Source organism: Falco naumanni, chromosome 8 (genome assembly GCF_017639655.2).
Source record: "Falco naumanni isolate bFalNau1 chromosome 8, bFalNau1.pat, whole genome shotgun sequence".
NCBI classification, from domain to species: Eukaryota; Metazoa; Chordata; class Aves; order Falconiformes; family Falconidae; genus Falco; species Falco naumanni.
This window is the reverse complement of record NC_054061.1, coordinates 13690880-13709982: the sequence shown is the minus strand read 5'-3', so window position 1 is coordinate 13709982 and position 19103 is coordinate 13690880. Positions and strand designations below refer to the sequence as shown.

At 35.0% G+C, this 19103-nt stretch overlaps 1 protein-coding gene across 3 annotated transcripts in view; it reads left to right on the top strand.

Annotated features, from left to right (window-relative positions):
* The window catches only part of GABRB2 (gamma-aminobutyric acid type A receptor subunit beta2), a 171099-nt gene that overhangs the window by 50170 nt on the left and 101826 nt on the right, over window positions 1-19103 (top strand). For all 3 annotated transcript variants that reach the window (XM_040604726.1, XM_040604724.1, XM_040604725.1), the window contains one exon: window positions 8399-8619. In XM_040604726.1, coding sequence (XP_040460660.1) covers window positions 8399-8619 — 221 coding nt within the window. The remainder of the gene's footprint in view (window positions 1-8398; window positions 8620-19103) is intronic.

The window sequence follows — 19103 nt, the reverse complement described above, 5'->3', positions numbered from 1 at the left end:
GTGTTACTATGGTTTTTGTAAGTGTTTAGAGTGCTCCTGTTACTTCATCACTCAGCACAGCTCAGAGGTTCACTAGCACCACAGAACATGAACCTGCTACCATCTCTTTGCAAGACTGAAAAAGCAGAAGTGACTGCCTAGTGAGATAAATTGGAAATTTGCTTGCAGTTTAGCCTGGACTCTAGGGATTTACTGGTACAGAAACATTTGAAAGTTTAGATGTGGCACTGAGGATGCTCTGCTTACAGCCCTTCAGGTTTGAATTCTTGAGGCTGAAATATTGTGAAATGCTGATAATTGTCAGTAGTTCCGAGAAGATGAACACCTGATGTGTGAGGTTAAGTAAGGTGATACGGGACTCAGTGTCAGCAGGCTATACGTTAAAGGGAAGAACTGTAACTGTTTGTGAGGTATAACAGGGTTTGTAATGGGCAGCCAAATTCTGTCGCAGCCTCATCTTTCAACAAACTGTGTGTACTGTAAATAACCAACCTGTTCTAGTAGTTAAATGCTGAGTGCATCTCAAACTGTTTTATTCTCATTAAGTCTCAGTTTCTATTGGACCAGAGTCTTCAGTTGGGAATTTAGGAATTGCTATGGATCCTTTTAGATAGGAAAAGGCAGACAGAGCTAGCTAGCATAATAACAGGCGTATCAATGGCACTTTTGGTATTGCAATCTCCTTGCCTTGATAGAGCAACATCTCTTTGATCAAAGGAAGCAAGGCTGTATGTAAAAATTAATAAATTCTGGGAATATTTATTCATTTCAATATTTCCCTTGTAAAGTCTTGCAAAATGTTTATCTTAAATAAGTATTACATGCTTTAAGTGAGCACCTATTCATTTTATTATTAATTTTATAAGTTGTTTGGATTTTTTTATTATATTTAAAAATTATTTACAGTGTTACAGAGCAGCATTAACTTGGCAATTCTTGTAGTTTCTAAATGTATTCTTAAGGCTTTATTTACATATTAGCCACTTGGGAAACTATAAAGCATCAGTAAGAGCAACAGTCATCCAGATGTTATGCTAGTTTAGTTCTGCACCTAAGCACAGCCTGAGTTCTCATGTTTCAGCCAGGTTTAATTTCGCTATCAATTACTATATTTTTATCCTGGATTTTTTTTTTAAATTTCACTAAAAGTATCAGTAAGACATGCAATGTCTGGTAGCTGTTTCTAGTGTTTTGCTTTTGAACCTCTTCTGCAAAAGAGTAGTTTAGACCACCATCTGCTTTCATCAGACTTTTCAATTGGATCTCCAGTTCTGCTTAATCACTGATTTATTTCCACTCTATTTTAGAAGTTATGATTTATTTTTTTTGTTCTTTAGTATTTTCAATAATAGTTTTTACTCTTTTGCAATACTATTAATAATGGGTTACAATAAAGGAAGCCTAGTAATAAAACCAATATAAATATGATTTCTGTAGTAGATATTTACCTTTCTGAAGAACCTGTATAAATGTACAGCTGCCTACGAAACGATCTCTGAACTCAGAATTATTCTCCCCTTCTCTGCGAAACAGCTTGTGATATATAAGTGAAGTAAAAATTCAAAATTCAAATGTAAATAAACTTTTTTTGATATTTCTTGTGGGTTAAAATATTTTATCCTACTTCAAAGACATGACTAAGTAATACTACTAGTACATAATTTTGTCTGAGGCAGAAAAATACGGTTTCCATAACTTTTCTTTAAAGTGAGCATAGTTTGCGTTTATTCATCTTACTTGGCATTGTTCGTTTGAGAATCCTACAACACTGTATAAAGAGGACTAGATCCTTTCAAAAGAGAAAAAATCTGAAGATACAAGATACGTGACTCTCTTAAGCAAGTAGCAGTTAGATTACCATTTTCAGTTCAAGTTCACTTTCATCAATCTTCCTCCTATTATCAAGAGACCAAATCAGAGAAAGCCAAAAGACATGAGGCAGATGCTTTTTCACTGGAATGACACGCAGATTGCTGGCTCGGTAAAAGTGCAGTATCACGGTTCAGTCTGGGTGACTTGCTGGAAATTAAAATCTAGTGTCACAGTGTCTTGCTAAACTAATTGACATTACAGGAAACATATCGGCCATAACTGCCTTATTTCATTTTAGTGCATGAAATATAGTGACACTGAATTGCAATGCAATATATAAATCACTGTGTAGAAACAATATAAATATTGGCTACTGTCAGTAGTGCTAAGGAGACACAAATTCATGATCTTGTCGCTGAAATGGTAAGCAGTCTCTTACTACAGATTTCATATGCTCGGTAAGAAGGAGTTTTATGCCTAGGAGTTAAGCTCTGCTGACAGGCTTCCGTACGCAAGTCCCTTGCTCGATTCCACGGTACTGTGTTTTTCTGAGAACTGTTGTAGGAGATAAACAGCCATCTTTGCTTATTTGTTCAGCTGCGAAATGAGTATAGCTGATGAATAATTCTGGGATAGTTGCTGCCGAATAAATGGTAAGCTTAGTTGTTGGGATCTTTTCCTTTCTGCAAAGATCGTAGAGGTTAGGTCGTACAATTCCCATCAAGAAAAACTACTTGGTAAGTTTTAGGGCACACAATTAACTGGCAAGTAAGACTCAATAGATCAAGAGAGTTCAACTCTGTGTAAGGTTCTTGATGTCATTGTCATTTTTTTTTAGTAAAGATTTACAGAATGTGAAAAAGACTTTTTTTGAAAGGGACTATGACAGATTTTATTTTGACAAGTCTTTGCTGTTACCCATTTTTTTTTTTTTTTTTCAATGTTCATTCTACTTTTATGTGAGTCACTTTGTGGTGTCTTCCAGTGTTAACAGGGCTGGCTTTTTATGTTAATTTTGTTGATGTGAGTGTGAGATAGGTAATTATGAATCAAACGTGTTGTAGTTGTTGGTGTTAAACAAAATGAGGATTGAAATAAGCACTCAGGGAAAAACATTACTCGTGAAGGAAATTCACTGAAGCTCTGAAAGTGCTTTGTTTTGGGTTGTTTTATGTACAATTCAGGTAGTGAAACATATTTGTGTGCTTCCTGTTGTAAAAACTGTGCACATCATTTGAGTCTGAGGAGGGTGTAGCATTAAAATTTGCTCCTTTCTTAAGTATATAATAGCTGTTAATATATTACAATATGTTTTGCAGTGTAGATGTATACTTTTAATAATTTACTTATTGGCAGTTTTACATATGTCATCAACAGACAGCTTTTTAAATGTATGTGGTAAGTATAATGTTCAGGCAAAATCTTCAGCTTCAAGCATTTTCAGAAGGAAATTGCTTTAAAAACACTTGCACTGGGAAACGTAGTAAAGTGTTTTTACTAGTTAGGAATAACCAAGAAAGTGATGAGAAGTGGACGAAAGCCAAAGCACAAAGGAGTTATCCATTCATTACTGATGAGTAGAGATAAATAGCTTCTTCAATTCCATGCTGTTGTGTTGTATTGATGGTATACAGAATGCTTCCTCTATTTTTTTTTTTCCTCCAAAGTTTCCTGTTTTTATTACTTCTGAAGTTTCAGTAGCCCTGTTATATTCCAGTTAACAGAAGTGTTGCTGTACATTTTTAAGCTGTACTGTGAAACTGTATTTTAAATATTTTTCTCACATTGGACCTTACCCGCATGCTTTGAAAAAATTTACATCAGGCCCAGTCTTTTGACTCCCACTGTCACTGTTGAATGTTCATGAAATTTATTTCCTTTTTTGGAATTTCCTTCCTTTTTCCAATATTAAAAGAAGACCAGCAATATACATTTCAGTTATTGGCCTATGGTGGGTTTGGCTGAGGTATGTATTCCTATCTTTTTTTAAAACTAGTACTAGGCCCAAACTGGCATTTCTTTTTTGGTTTAAGAATACTTTTATTTGAGAGTATTAATGAAATGAGAGAATATAAATAAGAGTGCCAGTTATCAGATTTGATGCTTTCCTGCATACTATCTTCCCTTGGCTCTTTGAAGCTGATGGTCAGTAACTGGCAACTTGGCTGGCTGTAACAACTCTGTCAACTAAATTTAAGTTTAAATTACTTAATGTATTTACATTTAAAAGTGTTTGCAGAGAACCACCACATAAAAATAACGTTCAGGATAAAATTTACTCATAAATATGCAAATACTAATAAAACTATTCTTTTTTTTTTTGCTCTTATGAGAGAATTTGCATTAAGCTTAACTGTCTCATATTTGCTTCTCTTCTGTTCATTGTGTGAAATAAGAAGAAAACTGGGAAGAAAAGAGATCTTTTTGATCATGATAGAATAGGACTAACCATCTATTTTCTGTGGCCTAAATTTCTGTGTCTGGACAGAATAAAAAAGTTTTTTAAATATAAATTTATGTGAAGAGTGGACTAATAATGAAAACTATACAAATGATAGTATGTGTGTATTGCAGAAAATACAGTATTTGTCTATTTATATTCTAGGTTTTGCTTATGAGTTTGTCTATACTAAATATATATAGATTAAATATAGATAGTAAAATTTTGTACAGCATTTCAAGCTTCATGTTCTCACGGTAACTGATGAACCTATTTAGTTCTATTTGTACAATGTGTCTCTGTATGCCTGTATTGTAAATAGCCTCTACCTTCGTAGTTTATGTTTGTGTAATGGTATACACCGACATAGTCATCATGAGGTTTGGTTTCCTATTTCTTTCAACTCACTGTAATTACTGCCTTGTACTAGGCTTTTTAAATTAATTCACTCCCGTTTCACCTTTATAGTTACACTAAGCTTCTAACAATCCCATCCTATGAATGTAGTTGGATACTAAGGCTCTAACAAATCAAAATCATCTTGTAACTAGCCACTTCTACTCCTCTACTTCTTTTGTGTGTTTGTCTTCCTAAGGAGACAAGTTATTTGCATGTTTGTTTTTGATGTTTATCCTTAGAATAGAGGGGGATTTCTGTATTTAATGAGAATTTAACAGACTTTTTTCTTGTGTGTGTGTCTTCTAGATGAGCATGTTCTTAATCACAAAGTGTAAAGTGGCTTGGGATACTTGAGTGACTTTTGGTACCTGCATGTAGTTTTTTTGAATTACTATTTAATTTGGAATGCTAAAAACAGATGTCTTCCTCCTTTCCAAGGAATGAATGTGACAAGTTTTCCTTTTTTTCTGACTAATCACTTTATATTTTGCAATATGTAGCTTGGAACACATTTATTTTTAATAATAATTTAAAAGAGGGCTGCCTAAATTTGAAAGATTGTGAGGGTTTTATAAAGATTATTTAAGGTGTCCTATTCTGACCATCAGAAACTTCAGTCACATCTGAAAACTAGGGCCAACAGATGACAAATAACTTCTAGTTGGAACACCAGCTCTGCTTCTGGAACACAGTGTGTTTGATTCTGAACTCCAGCCTGGTGACTTGGCTTCTCTTTCAGCTATACCAGTGCTCCAGTTTTACAGTTTTATGTAATTCATTTTTATGCACTGAACCATGCATGTTTAGTGTTCTTCCTCCTCTTCTTTTCCTCTTTTACCGAGGTGTAAAGAGGGAAGCATGATCTCTCTATATATGTTATATATGAATACACATAGATTATTCCTTAGTATAGGAATAAAATTCAACATTCCAAGGATAATAAGGGAGCAATTGCTGTAGCTCATCTGCTTTATGTTGTATATATTGGTATAATGAGGACTAATACATTTTCTTACTGGCAATATATTACTGAACATTTTCTGGTATCTGGTTATGAATCAAATACTGCAGAACAGTGATGAAGCATAACAGTACAATTCTTCAGATGTAGGTGGAATGTTCTTGAAAGCAGACTGTCACCCTCATCCTGAGGGGGTGGGGAGAGGAAGAGATTTCAGATCATAAAAACTGATCAGATCAGAATAGTTACCAGGTAAATATATTTGGCAGCGAAATAATTGGAAAAACTTCCTTGGTTTTTGCCTGCTTGTAACTGTGAGTTTGGTGAATGTTGGAGGCACCCTACGGAAGCTGAGCAGCGTGTGTGCACGGGCTGGGTGTGCACGCTTCCAGTAGCGACTGGAGCACAGGGCTGAAGGCACAGCAAGTGAGGATGATTAACCTTTAACAATTGCAAATAGGAGGAAAACTGAAGGGACAGCATTACCATTCTGGCTTTGTGTTGACAAGGAAGAAATGTCATAACTATTCTCGACAGAAACAGATATTTCTCCCTGCTTCAGTGAAAACTGAAGGGGCAATTTGAAGCTCGTGTATGTGGGCTCTTCTGGGGGAAGGTGCATAAAAAATTAAAAGTGTTTCCACCATGGAAACACATACCTCTGTAAAAAAACATTTTATACTGATTCATCTGAGCATGCACTGTTGTGCAGAAGAGGCAGGGTCAATGAGTTTCCAAGTGCTGTGTCATTACTCAGAGAACTGCTGGAATAGCCATGGTTGTCACAGCCTCTCCCTAATGCCTGTTTTTAAGGGTGGACAGCATACATGTTAAAGTAAGTAATTACGCCAACCCAATTTATACATAAAAAGTTTCATAATAAATAAAATAAAAATAGTCTTCTGGATGCTCAGAAATTGGTAATGAAAGTTATATCAGATTTTGATTTTTCTTTTCAATTCGCCATTGACACTGGCTTCAATTCACATCATTTAACTGGAGGCGTTTCCCTGATGTGCGTAGGTTAGGACTGATGGCCCTCGATGTTCTAAAATCGGTGGGGGAAGATGTGTCTCCAGGATCTGAAGTTAAGTAGGATGAATCCCACCTCTGCATAGCAGTGGAAGAAAGTTTGCGTGCCTGTTGTCCCATTCGTTTGTTGTTTATCAAGTCCATGGCTATCCTGTGTAAAGATAACATCTAGAAATTTAAAAGTTACTTTTTCTTTAAAGTAAATTTTAGTGATTTCTTACAGAGGCATTTTTGTAGACTTTTTCTTTTTTAGTCTGTGAGACTGCAAAATAAGAAACTTTTGTATTTTTTGTCCTGTTTATTGTTTATGTGTCAATTACAGTTTGGGGTTTTTAAATGAAAATGCTTGTAAACTACAAATGTGGCAAGTGCTTTTAACATATTTGAGCAGGAAGATAAATGTTTCTTTGCCAACTGTAATAAAAACATCGTTTCAATAGTGGGCTCCTCCTTTAAAATACAAAAGTGGCTAACGAGAACTAGTACTGCAATTTATGCAGTAAAATGTTCATATCTTGCATGCTTTTTTTTATTTGTTACGCACTGCTAGAAATCAGTCTGTGACATGTAGTCACCACAGTTCATTAGTTAGGTGGCCTTCCTTCTTTCCAAGTGCCTCAGACTGATGCATGGATACAGATTTTCATACTCTGACATGGCCAGGTCCTGGAGTCGCTGGTAATCGAAGCAGGTTTTGTTGACTTTTTGTTGAAAGCTGTCCTTTGTACACTAAAAGTTCTCACTATTTAATGAAGTCCATGATAAATACAAATTGTAAATAATAGTCTGAGGCCTGCTTTATGACTTCTCTAGAGAAAGCAAAACAAAATATTGGTTTTGGAATATTCCTCCTTTTGGTATTCCTTCAGTATCATTTTACAGCCCTTGACTTCGTGGTCTGTGATCAAATATACAGCTCCTTTGTGAATTATTTATGGAGGGGTTTTTTTTAATATATAAGCTAATATATAATGAATATTCTGTCTTTGTATAACAGTCTTACAAAAAAAAAAAATAATTGTAATTGTAGTGTTCTCTAAACCACCAAAAGATAAAAATATGTCTGAAGTACTGTACATTAGTGGCCTGCATCAAGACAAAGCAAGCCTCATAATACTGCAAATATTTACCCAGATGCTTAATTGTGCTCTCTGAATTGTTCCATTGAAGTAACCAGAGTTACTTCATCTGTAAAATTAAGTAGAAGACTAAGACTTGGCAGCATAGAAACCTCAGAGACTTCCCATTGATTTCAGTGCCCAGGGGAAAGTTAACAGACTTTGAAGAGATTTTAATTTAGAGAAGTGTTTGGGTGGTAGCAGCAACTCCAGAGATACAAGACCTGATCTAGAGCTCTGTGAATGCAGAGGAGACCATATCAAATGCAGATCTATGAATATTCCTGTTTCCTAGAACTCCCAGTCTTGTGAAGTGCTACAGAAATTTCAGACTGTTAAACATCTACAAATTTTTTTACATTTTATTTTTAAATATTGAAATGAGAACTCCCAAGTCATTCATAAAATGTAAATACCCCATCTTTTCTGTATTCTCATTTCTGTTATTAAGTATACACAAGATGTTCTGTACTGCAAAAGTAAATAAATCTACTTATGGAAATTCTGAACAGAAATGTTTGCCTTTAGGAACAGTTGCAATGAATAAATATGTATTTGCATTATTGTTTTTTTGCATATGTATGCTGTCTGTTTCAATGCAAACATTTTTTTGTTTGTTTGTTTTTATAATCACAGGACTATACCTTGACAATGTACTTTCAGCAAGCATGGAGGGATAAGAGACTATCGTATAATGTAATACCTCTAAACCTTACTCTGGACAACAGAGTAGCTGATCAGCTGTGGGTTCCTGATACCTATTTTCTGAATGACAAGAAGTCATTTGTACATGGTGTCACTGTGAAGAACAGAATGATCCGTTTGCATCCAGATGGGACAGTCCTTTATGGACTCAGGTCAGTATGAACCATTTCTAAATCTTCTTTTATTTTTAGTCTTTTAATCATGCCTTCAAATTAAAACTCATTCTTTGCCTTTTTTGATGTTATCCTTTTATTGCTGTACTCTGTATAACTGATGATATTCCAGAAAGAATTTTAAGTATTCCAAGAATGGATAAACATGTTTTTTAATATAAATTTTGGAGAGAAACTCCAATTTTTAGTACAACTCGGACACTTGTAATAAAAACAGATAGGACTGTAAAATTATTTTAAATACATATAATGGATTAAAAGCCAGTTTTAGAGCTCCTTCCTTGAAGGAACTGAAAAACCACAAAATGAGGATTAGAGGAAAAAAGGGAAAATGTGTGTGATGGCTGAATTGATAGTTTAACTAAAATATATTTTAAAAAAATTTTTTTGATTGATTATTCAGTTGGTTTGTGTTCTACCCAAATGAATCAGTTTTCTGATTTTTTCACTATGATGAGGTGTATGACTAGAAATATTTTTCAGCCTGATATTGTTATTGTGTATAACTCTGTGGAGAGTGGTGAATGAAGAAGTCAACAGAACAACTTCATTCATGAGAAGTTCTGAAAACTGCAGGGAAATGTCTGTTTAGTGATGTTTATAGAAAAAAAAAAAATTACCAAGTGATTTAAATGTATTCCTGCAAAAGATGACTGACTTAATATGGTATGAGTAGTTAACAAAGAAAGAAAGCATTGACTGGCTTCAAAAAAAGAAAATCTGCAGAACTTAAATCTAGAATGTCTCATATTTTCATATTGCGAACAATATATAATGATAGTTTCAGGGAAGTTAAATCTTAAAATATTTGTTACTGTATTTTTTTTCACTGTCAGTGAGACTGTCCTATTGTCTGCCTATAACTATCTTGTCAAGAAGCATGCACTTTTAACTTGGATGTTTTCTACACAGCTGTACAGGAAAGCAGCACGGTGTTATGTATTTAGTTCTGTCACTTGAACAAATGTGGACCATGAAGTTCGTATCTAATTAAGCCATTTATTACAAGTCACTGATATGGATGCCTTTAGTTTTGATACTGCACTTGAACATGCAGGTTTTTCTGGAAATCCTTACCATGAACTACTTAGATTAAGAGGCAGCTGAGCAAATGTAACTACTCTGGATATACATTAATGTGTTTCTCTGTAGAGGCTTTTGTTTAGAACATGGATACCTAAATTCCAACTCAAATGTCCTAAGCTGTTTTAGGACTTCAGGCTTAACACTTTTGGCATTGAACTTCAACTTTCACACCCAAACCAGAATAGTTCCAGGGTGATTAAGTTTAACCAGTCACTTGTGCCAGGAAGTGCCTTTCTCAGGACAGGCGGCTTCTAGTTCTTGGGTAGAAACCGTTCTCCTTGAGATGGAGAGACACTAGACTAGTGCTGCCACCACTGTGCTGGAGTCGGGCTTCACACGCCTCCTGTCTGGATCATCCCTGGACTCTTCAGTCTCTGCCAGCTGGTGATTCATCTCCAGAAAAGGGGAATGAAAAATGTGAAAATGTTAACTTAGCAGGTACTTCATGATTTTGAGTCACTCCCCTATATGTGCAAGACGCTGATTTCATCCTTCTTTGTAGAACCTAGAACATCTTCCACTTGGTGGAAAAGATCTGGGCTTTTCCTGGCTCCTTAGTTTCCTCTGTTCCTTCCTTCCGATTTCAGGAATAACATTGTCTCTTATGGCTGATGTTATTTTACTACTTAAAAAGTAAAGGAAGGAAAAAAAAAAAGGGCTGCAATACCCGCTAAAAGAAATAAAATTAACTAGCTACATCTGGTACACAGCAAAAGCATCACCACGGTAGAAAAGTATGCAAGTGAATTTAAGAGCAGCAGCAGCATGCCAGTCGTTACAAAACATGAGACCAGGTAGAAACTTTGTTAGAATGTGCAAAAATAATATCCCACCCCCCCCCAACTGAAGCAGAGTATTTCATTGTTAGATCTGTGGCACGGACCAGATACTCTCTTATGAACTGCAGAGAAACATTTTGCCATATATAACTAAATGGAATTAATTTTGATTTACAGATTCTGCTCTTTTGTGCTGTTTGTTATATTTACCAATTTCTATTACGTTTAGTTGTGTTTTCTGTGTGAGATCAGTTCAGGCTTTGGCACTATGGCTGGGAGCAAGTCTGGAGGGGTTTTTATTTATTTTCAATTTAAGACTCTGAAATAATCATGTTTCTTTTTCAGAACAAATAATGAAATAAATATAGGTTTATTTTTTTTTCCATAATACTGACTTTTTATCACTACTTGTGACAAGTAATTTTCATTCTGACTGCTTAACAATCCATAATAAATTCTATTTTTGAAAGTGTTAAAGTCACTAGAGCTCACAAAAAAACTGTTCTATTGGAGAATCAAAGAAAGTTTTTTTTTTTAAAAAAAATATTTTTGAAACTGTAAAGCCATTAATGAAAAATATTTTTTTTAAGGTTTAGGGGTTATGTTTTATTTTAATTCCCAAAGAAATAAGGTATTGATAGCTTTAAAACAATTGGCAACTAAAAGCTTAGGTTTACTTTCTGTGCTTTTAAAAAATCTAGTTTTCATTATTTTTAAGACCGTTTACTCTTTTTTTATAGATACTTAAGATAATTTTGTCTCAAAATGCTTTGCATAAAATATTCTGGACTAGTACAAGAATGAGCTTAGTTGTCTTTTTTTTTAGCTGATTTGGTGTGGTAGTGCTTTATTGTCTTGGGTAAAACAATTCCTCCTTTTCCTTGAGTGTATGTAGCAAATCTTTTATGACGTGATAAAGTGAAATCTTGTGTATTTTTTACTTAAAGCTGTTTAATGTAATTAGATGAAGCTTCATTAATGCTTTGATCCTTTATTTCCCAGAGTTTTTTTCAATACTTGCAATCACAATACGGTATCCAGATGGTTCTGGAATAGAACTTATGCACAGCCCAAAGTAAAGGCTTTTTTAGAAGAGTTGGGTTTTTTTTCCCCAAGGTCAAGAATTTCAGAGCAGAGAAATAAGTTTCTAGTATTCCAGTATACCTAGCAATCTTGTATCTGTGATTATCAATTCTTCCAGCCCTTTTAAGACTCTATTTTGTATGTTTCAAGTGTCCTCTTTGCCCTGTGAGCTGGCACGAGATGAATGATGGGTGTGAATGCTGCCTTCATTCCCTTGTGTGAAAGGAATTGTACGCTGAGGGCAGCAGCAAGACAACTGTCACCCTGTATTCCCCCTACCCGTCACACAAGGTTAGGGACTGCAGCTGTCATGGGTGCTACTGCAACTATGTACTGGAACAGCAAAGAGGGGAAGGACACCTCTTGTTTCTTGGAGAGGTAGTGTGTTCTGGTATAGAGGCTATGCAGCGTGAACGGAAACCTAATAGATGAGGACATGGCAAGAAAAGGTCCACCTTTTGACCATAGGATATTCATAAAGTCCACTTTGTTTTCTAGTTCAAGGTTGACCAAATAGCTTCTAATCCTGGGACGACTGTCAGATTAAAGTTAGCAGCTACTATTAGAAATAAAAAAAATCTATTCTTACTTGCATGGAAATGGGGACCTAGCAATGCCAATTTAATAATCAAAAGGTTTTTTCATTGTTGTACCTTACGTTATACTAAAACCTGTGGGGGTTATTTGCTGCATTTAGAAAGATGTACTTCAGAGTGGATACAGCAGGATAGGTCACCATATAGCTCTTCCCCTCTTATGTAAATTCACACACACTTTACCCTGAGTGTTGGAGGAAACATAACCCTAATTGTTCTCCAAGTCAAAAAGAGAAAAATATGGTTAAGGGTTTTTTTCTAGCTTTTGTGACATATTCAAGCTAAAAAGAAAAAGAAAGCATTTAAAGGCACAATAGGTAATGGGTTTGGATGAATAATTTTTCTTTGGTCTCAGTTATTTGGATTTTGTTGTAGAGAAATCTTGACAGCATCTGTGTACGTTTATGTTTGTAATATATATGTATCGATGTTACACTGTTTGGGCAAGAACATGTTGCAAAGGCAATATTATTATGATTTTGAAAAGCATTATGTCTGTTTCTAGCTTTATCTTTTCTTTTCCAGTTTGTAAGGTTTCTGTCTGCTTGTCCTTCTCAGGAAGCAGCCTGTTTCCAAGGAGGACTGCAGAGGGGATTGCCAAGGGCAAGGAACAAACCTGAATATCAATATAGGTCTGTCGTAGCTGGACAATTACCCTCAAAACCCCCTTCTTATATGTCCTAATTATTAATGACCTGCAGATAATTTTTTGTGATGAAATATAGAAGGTTCTACCTCCTCCTCCTTTTTAGACTCTCCTGAACAGGTCTCAGAAAGGCTTTCTGGCTAAAATGTCTTTCAAACGCTGGGGTGGATGGGGCAAATACACATGCTGGTAACGCAACAGAATTATGTGACTGACCATACTCTGCTTTTGCCTTCAGTGGACCATGTGGCAATTGATGGTATGATCCTACTGTTAAGGCTTCAGTTTTACAGCTTTAAATAGTTTTAACTATTTATTTTATCTAAAATTAATTCAAATTTAATGTGATTTACTGTCCACAGTAGTGATATACTTAATGCCTGCTTAGTATTAGTTTCCATGTCTTAAATGCTTGCTTAATATTAATGTCTACAAATCATTTAAAAACCCAAGTATACCCTATTACTGCTCTGAAAATCACTACTCTTATGGCTGCATTAATTTACTTTAGCTTATTCTTGCAGTGGCATGTTCCTACTTTGAGATTCATTCTACTAGATTGAGATTCCTTTAAGTGTCAGTCTTAAATTTTTACTTTTGCCTCTCCATACATCTATATATAAATGTGTGTGTAAGTGTACACTCATGCATGCACACACGCATACCTACACACGTTTCTGTGAATTTGGTTTCGTTTACTTTGATTGCTGTAACCAAATTCATTGAACTGCAAGTGAGCTTACTACCAAAATGGTAACATATAAATGTAACTGTCCCATTCTTTTATGCCCCTATAATTTAATTTCCAGTTCAGATATAGCAAGTGGTGATCCCTTAACATGGTTCTTTCTGTTTGTCCGAACAGAAGCCATACCTGGTATGCATGTCGGATCTCATTAGATTTAACATTGTGAAGGGAAATTTCAGGAAGGATCAGGAGGCAGTTTTGGAGACACATGGTTTATGCTTTCACTGAAAGGGTGGAGGGAGACAAAAATGGCTAATAACGAATGTAGAGTTATATGTGGTAGTTACCATGTCCTCGTAGCCTGCCTTATTCACTGCTACAGGGCATTAGTTAGGGGCATGACTGAATTGTGACCAATTTTTTTACACAGAACATGACATACTGGTTACTTTTATGTTTAGAGTTTTTTTTTTTTTTATTTCTCAGAGGTCGCTGACAGCTGTTCATGTTACGGGAAAATGCTTTTTTCTGCATTCCAGTTGCAGTATGATATTTACAAATATGCTTGAACTTCCTTATTTTCAGTTTAAAAAAATGTTTTATTTCATATTTTTTTTCATATTCCATCTGGCAAGAAAATTCTTCTTTGCTGCCAAGCCCAGGACATTCAGTAGAAGATATACTTAAATCACTAAAATGGTAGAAAATTGCAGCATGTAGTTTTAGAATGAAGAGTCATTACAGGGAAAATTACTATCTGTTGGTAGTTAAGATGACTTCCAACAGGATATTAGTGATTTGACAATGTATATGGAAAAATAAACTTAGGGGACCATGATTCAAATCTAAGATAAGAATCACTTTTCAGTCGGTTGAGCAAAGTTTGAATAAGATATGCAGCCAGAACTCAGGAAAAAAGGTAACGGCTTTAACTGAATTTCTGTATGTTAAAATACCTGGTTTATATAATACACGTAGCAGAAATAGTTGCTGTGGTAGATAAGATTTGTTGTTTCTTAAATTTATTTTTATATATCTAGGTGTATATTTAAAAAAAAAAATAAAATTCCCTGACTTTCAACGTGAAATCTGTTCTAAAATGCAGACAGAAAATTGAGCTGTCTTCTGGTTTATTCTGTGTAATCCCAAGGAGGAATCGCTTCTCTGATTTTTGCAGCCTGTGGAAGCTCTGGAAGTTTTCTAAGGTTTTTTCTAGGGTTGGAATGCAAGATTTAAAATGGGTGATGAGCAAGATGCTTCTGTTTGCCAATCTGGATTTGGTACTTTTTGTGTAACTTTCATAGGGTGGTTTTCTGGAACTCACCTCTTTGCCAAAAAGAGAGCACTTGGGTGTTGTGTGTCAGAATAAGGAGGAGATTAAGTTTACAATACTAGGATTAAATGTAGTTGAAGTGGCTGAAGACAAAGACGTTTCATATGCTTCTAACAGTGCTAACAAGTGGACTCTTGACAGTGGCTTAGTCACTGAGTACTGATTAATTGCATGACAAAGAGCATTGTGTACTTCTGTATCTGTTCATACGCCGGGTTTATGCTTTTTGTAACTGAAGCTTGTAGGCATTTTTTTTGCTGAAAAATAGAATATACACAGAACTTTTGACAGGGGCCACATCCTGTGAGATGATGACATTTCCGTTCTTTTTAGGCAAAAGAAAACCAAAAGAACTCTAGAACAGAGTAGTTTTGTCAGAAATGAAAGACTTGTCCCATTTGAAGGCCCAACGGTTTTATCTGCCAATATTTAATGCATTGCCAACTATTAAGTTTTCAGCCCAACCAGCAATAATTCTGAACTGTTTGACTGATAAAACCTAACAATCTCCTGTGAATAAGAGAATTATGTACATGATGGTCTTGCTTGGTCCTCTCTTTATTTCTTGCTACCAGCATTGAGTCACATGAATTCAAAATAGTTCTGGATGCCTGGATTTTGTGTTGTCTCAGCTGTGCCTTCTGCTGTCTGCTCACTCCGTTTCAGCTGCTTGGAAATTTTCACTGTTGCAAGTAAAATAGATTCTCCCACGCTTCGCTCTGATAAAATAGCCCTGGGCATTTTTGTTGTATTAATAGACTTGTTCAGCAATTGAACTTCTTATATACAGCTTATCATCTACAAAATCTGACGGACAGTTTAAAAAGCAATTGCCTTTCTAAATGCCTTTAGTTCTCTGAACATACTATTTGAGAGGTGAATTGTTTATGCAAGACATCCTTCAGTAAATCAATGTTTATTTTGGTGTTCATTTTGCTGCTTTGGGGTACTACTTTCTTTCTGCCCTTCCCTGTGATAAGGCTTATTTTTTTATTAAGATCCTAAGCATAATTTGGAGGTAAATTTCCATTTTTCAGTTTCAGGACAATATGATCATTTGTGCTAGCTGGAATTAGAATTATATCTTTAGACTGCACGTAAGATTTGAAAAATCCTTTTAATTCCCAAACTTCCTCTGCAAGAAAGAGATAGAGACCCCTGTCCTACCTCTTTTGCTACAAAAGTGTATTTCCAGATGGTGGACAGAAGTTGTTTAAAGACTTTTAATGCCCTTTCATCTAAGGAAAAACTCTCTCGAAAATAGAGCATTTTCATCTTTCTCAGTTTTGGGATTTCAGAAGGGATCAAAAGGACCTGGCCTTTTCTGGAGGTGGAGGGGAAGACGTTATTTTGGATGCTGTATTCCTGATCATGGTAACTAACCAGGGTCTGGAGTTTCTGGTTCTGTCTGTAAACTTTGGGCATATCTTCATGAGGGTCCTGAAAGTCATGCCAGGGACATCAAATCACCACTAAAATAATAATGTGTATTTGTGGGCCAAAAATTTACATGTTAAATTCTACTTTGAAAAATATGTTAAGCATCGTAGACATCAGGCACTTTTACTCTCTCTGTCCTAGTGATTTTTGCCCAGTGGAGAGACACGTCATGCAATGATGCAGAACTTCAGATTGAAAATGTTTATTTGAATGTGAAGTTTCAGAAGTTTGTCTTAAAATAAGAAATAATTGATATGGCTTTCTGTTGCCCCAGTTAAACATACAAGTTTTCTTAATTTTGGATATCACTTTTTGTTGTTCTTTTTATCTCATGTAAATATACGACACTAAATTTCTTGATATGACACTAAGAGCATATACAAACATTGCAAAGAGTAAGTAAAAAGTAATTTGAATAAGACTTGTTTGGACATGAGAATCTCAGTACTGTGAACAAGTGTTTCCATTATGTTAACTGGGTAATTTTTTTTGTGCTAGTGCTCATGCTCATAGGTGCCATTACTGAACTTGCAACACTTGCTAAAATTAATTCACAGCCTGACATGCAGTTGTTTAGTTTTGCACAAGAAATGAGGTGAACTGGATTTCTATTTCTAAATTGTCAAGGCTGTTGAGAGTACACATGCATATTTATAAGAACCTTTAAATCTTGCATGCAGGTGTTCAAAGCAGGAACTTTTTGAAAACGGGCAGAAATAAATGCAAATGTAGTAAAACATTGGCTCAAATTGAAGTCACGTAGCTGTTGTGAAGTCTTGAAAAACATTCAACTACCTGTGAAGAATACTGTACAATTATATAGAATTTTGAGTACAAAGCATCGCCTGCATTAACAAGGAAGCATTACAACCCCAGCCTCATGATTTGGAAATCCTAGGGCAGGAAAGTCAGACACTAGCTCTTGTCTTGCACAATGAATATAACATAAGGAAAGGATTTGAATCCTAGCATGTTGCTTAAGTGAATGAATTGTTGTTTTAACCAAACAAGGTATGGGCCGAATTCTATTTTCCTTACTTGTGCAAATGGTTTCTTCGAAAGTCTCAAGGAATTCAGCACGGAGATAGTACTACTGTTATTTCTGATGATATATAAACTGAAGACCCGGACTTTTTGTGACACGAAACAAATCATACAGCTCTTCTGTCTCAGTTATTCCATTTATTAAATTGGAATTCTAAAACCTACCTTTCACAGGGGTGTTGTGAAAATTAATTAATTAGTTTGTAAAGTGCTTTGAACCCATAAACCACTACCTGAGTGTCAAACATTATTATGAAGAATTACAAAATGCCAGCCTTCATATGCACCTTGGGATTGCTGTGTTATGGATACAAATCTGTTCCATTCTCCTTAGAATCACGTTGTTCCACTTTTCCTCCATAGCATGCCATTCACAAAATGAGCCAATTTTAGGAAAGATGCAATTTTTGGAATAAAAAGGAGATCACTGACTGTCATAGGTATCTTTTTCAATTAAGGACTTGTAGATTAAAGATGCATTTTGATGTGGGATTTCGAATGGTATTGTTTCAGAACACCTCCATCTACAGCAGAAGGGAGGGTAGTTGGATTTTAAATACTTCCCCTGTCTGAAAGAAAACAAAGATATCTTTCTACTTGAGTTCCTTTATTAGATCTTAAGAATGCGATAAGTATTCAAGAGGGTCTTTCGCTTTTATTTTATATGAAGTGGTTGTTAAATCATTAGTATGTGAATAATTAATTCAATTAACCTTAATAAGAAAAAAGCCTTAAGTCACAGCAATCTTTTCCATTAAAAGCCCTATTATCCAAGATTATTACATTGCAATGAAGTGAACAAAATTCAGAGTTTTATTGCCTAACAGACAAACTGTGGCATTTACTCTATATTAGCAAGAAAAACTCCATCAGCTATAGAACCATGTAATGGTTTAAATTGCTCCAAGGGTATTGCACATTACAAAACCAAATAGAGGTCATCAAACATTTAATCTTGATTTATTTTATTTATTTATTAATTTAAATATTAATATGATTTAGAATTACAGCAATCTATCTTATTTCCCTTCTGTAATGTCTTCTATCATATCGCTTTTGCTGGTAGTTGGTGATGCTGACAATGCAAATTTTCATATAGCAGTCATACATAAAATCTCAGAATGCTCTGATCAAGACTCAGCTAATGAGATGGACGTTAAATGTGTGTATACATGGATATGCTTAAATACCTGATATATATATATATTTGATATATAAGTGGTGCATGTATATATGTATAAACTTCTACTTGCACACATTTGTTGCCTAAAATTGGTAAAATATGAGCTGGATCTCATAAGTAGGGGCAGGGTCAGAGAGCTTTATGAGTTAAATTTTAAGGCCTTACGTGTGTAAGTAAACTAAATATGATGACACTGTATTTAGCACTAATAATGTATCTTCTATTTCACCTGTTTCTGTAGGTCACAAATAGTCACTTTCTAGTTGTGATTGTACTTTCTTTTACACTTCTATAAACATTACTGTTAGGCATTTTTGAATACTATTTCTCAAATGAAAGGAAGATTTTTATTTTTTTTTCTTCTAGCAGTTGTTTTATCTGAAGGTGCAACTACTTGGGGTTATTTTTCATTCCAGTTAAATACCTAGTTTTAGTGATCTGAATGCACTTTCTGTGAAGAGAATAGCTGATTTGTTCACTCACTGTTTTATCATACTTTGTTATTGAGCTTTAAAAAATGGTGAAATGGTTGCTGAGAAATAACAATTACCTAAACTCCTAAAATCTAATATTTTCCCTATGTAT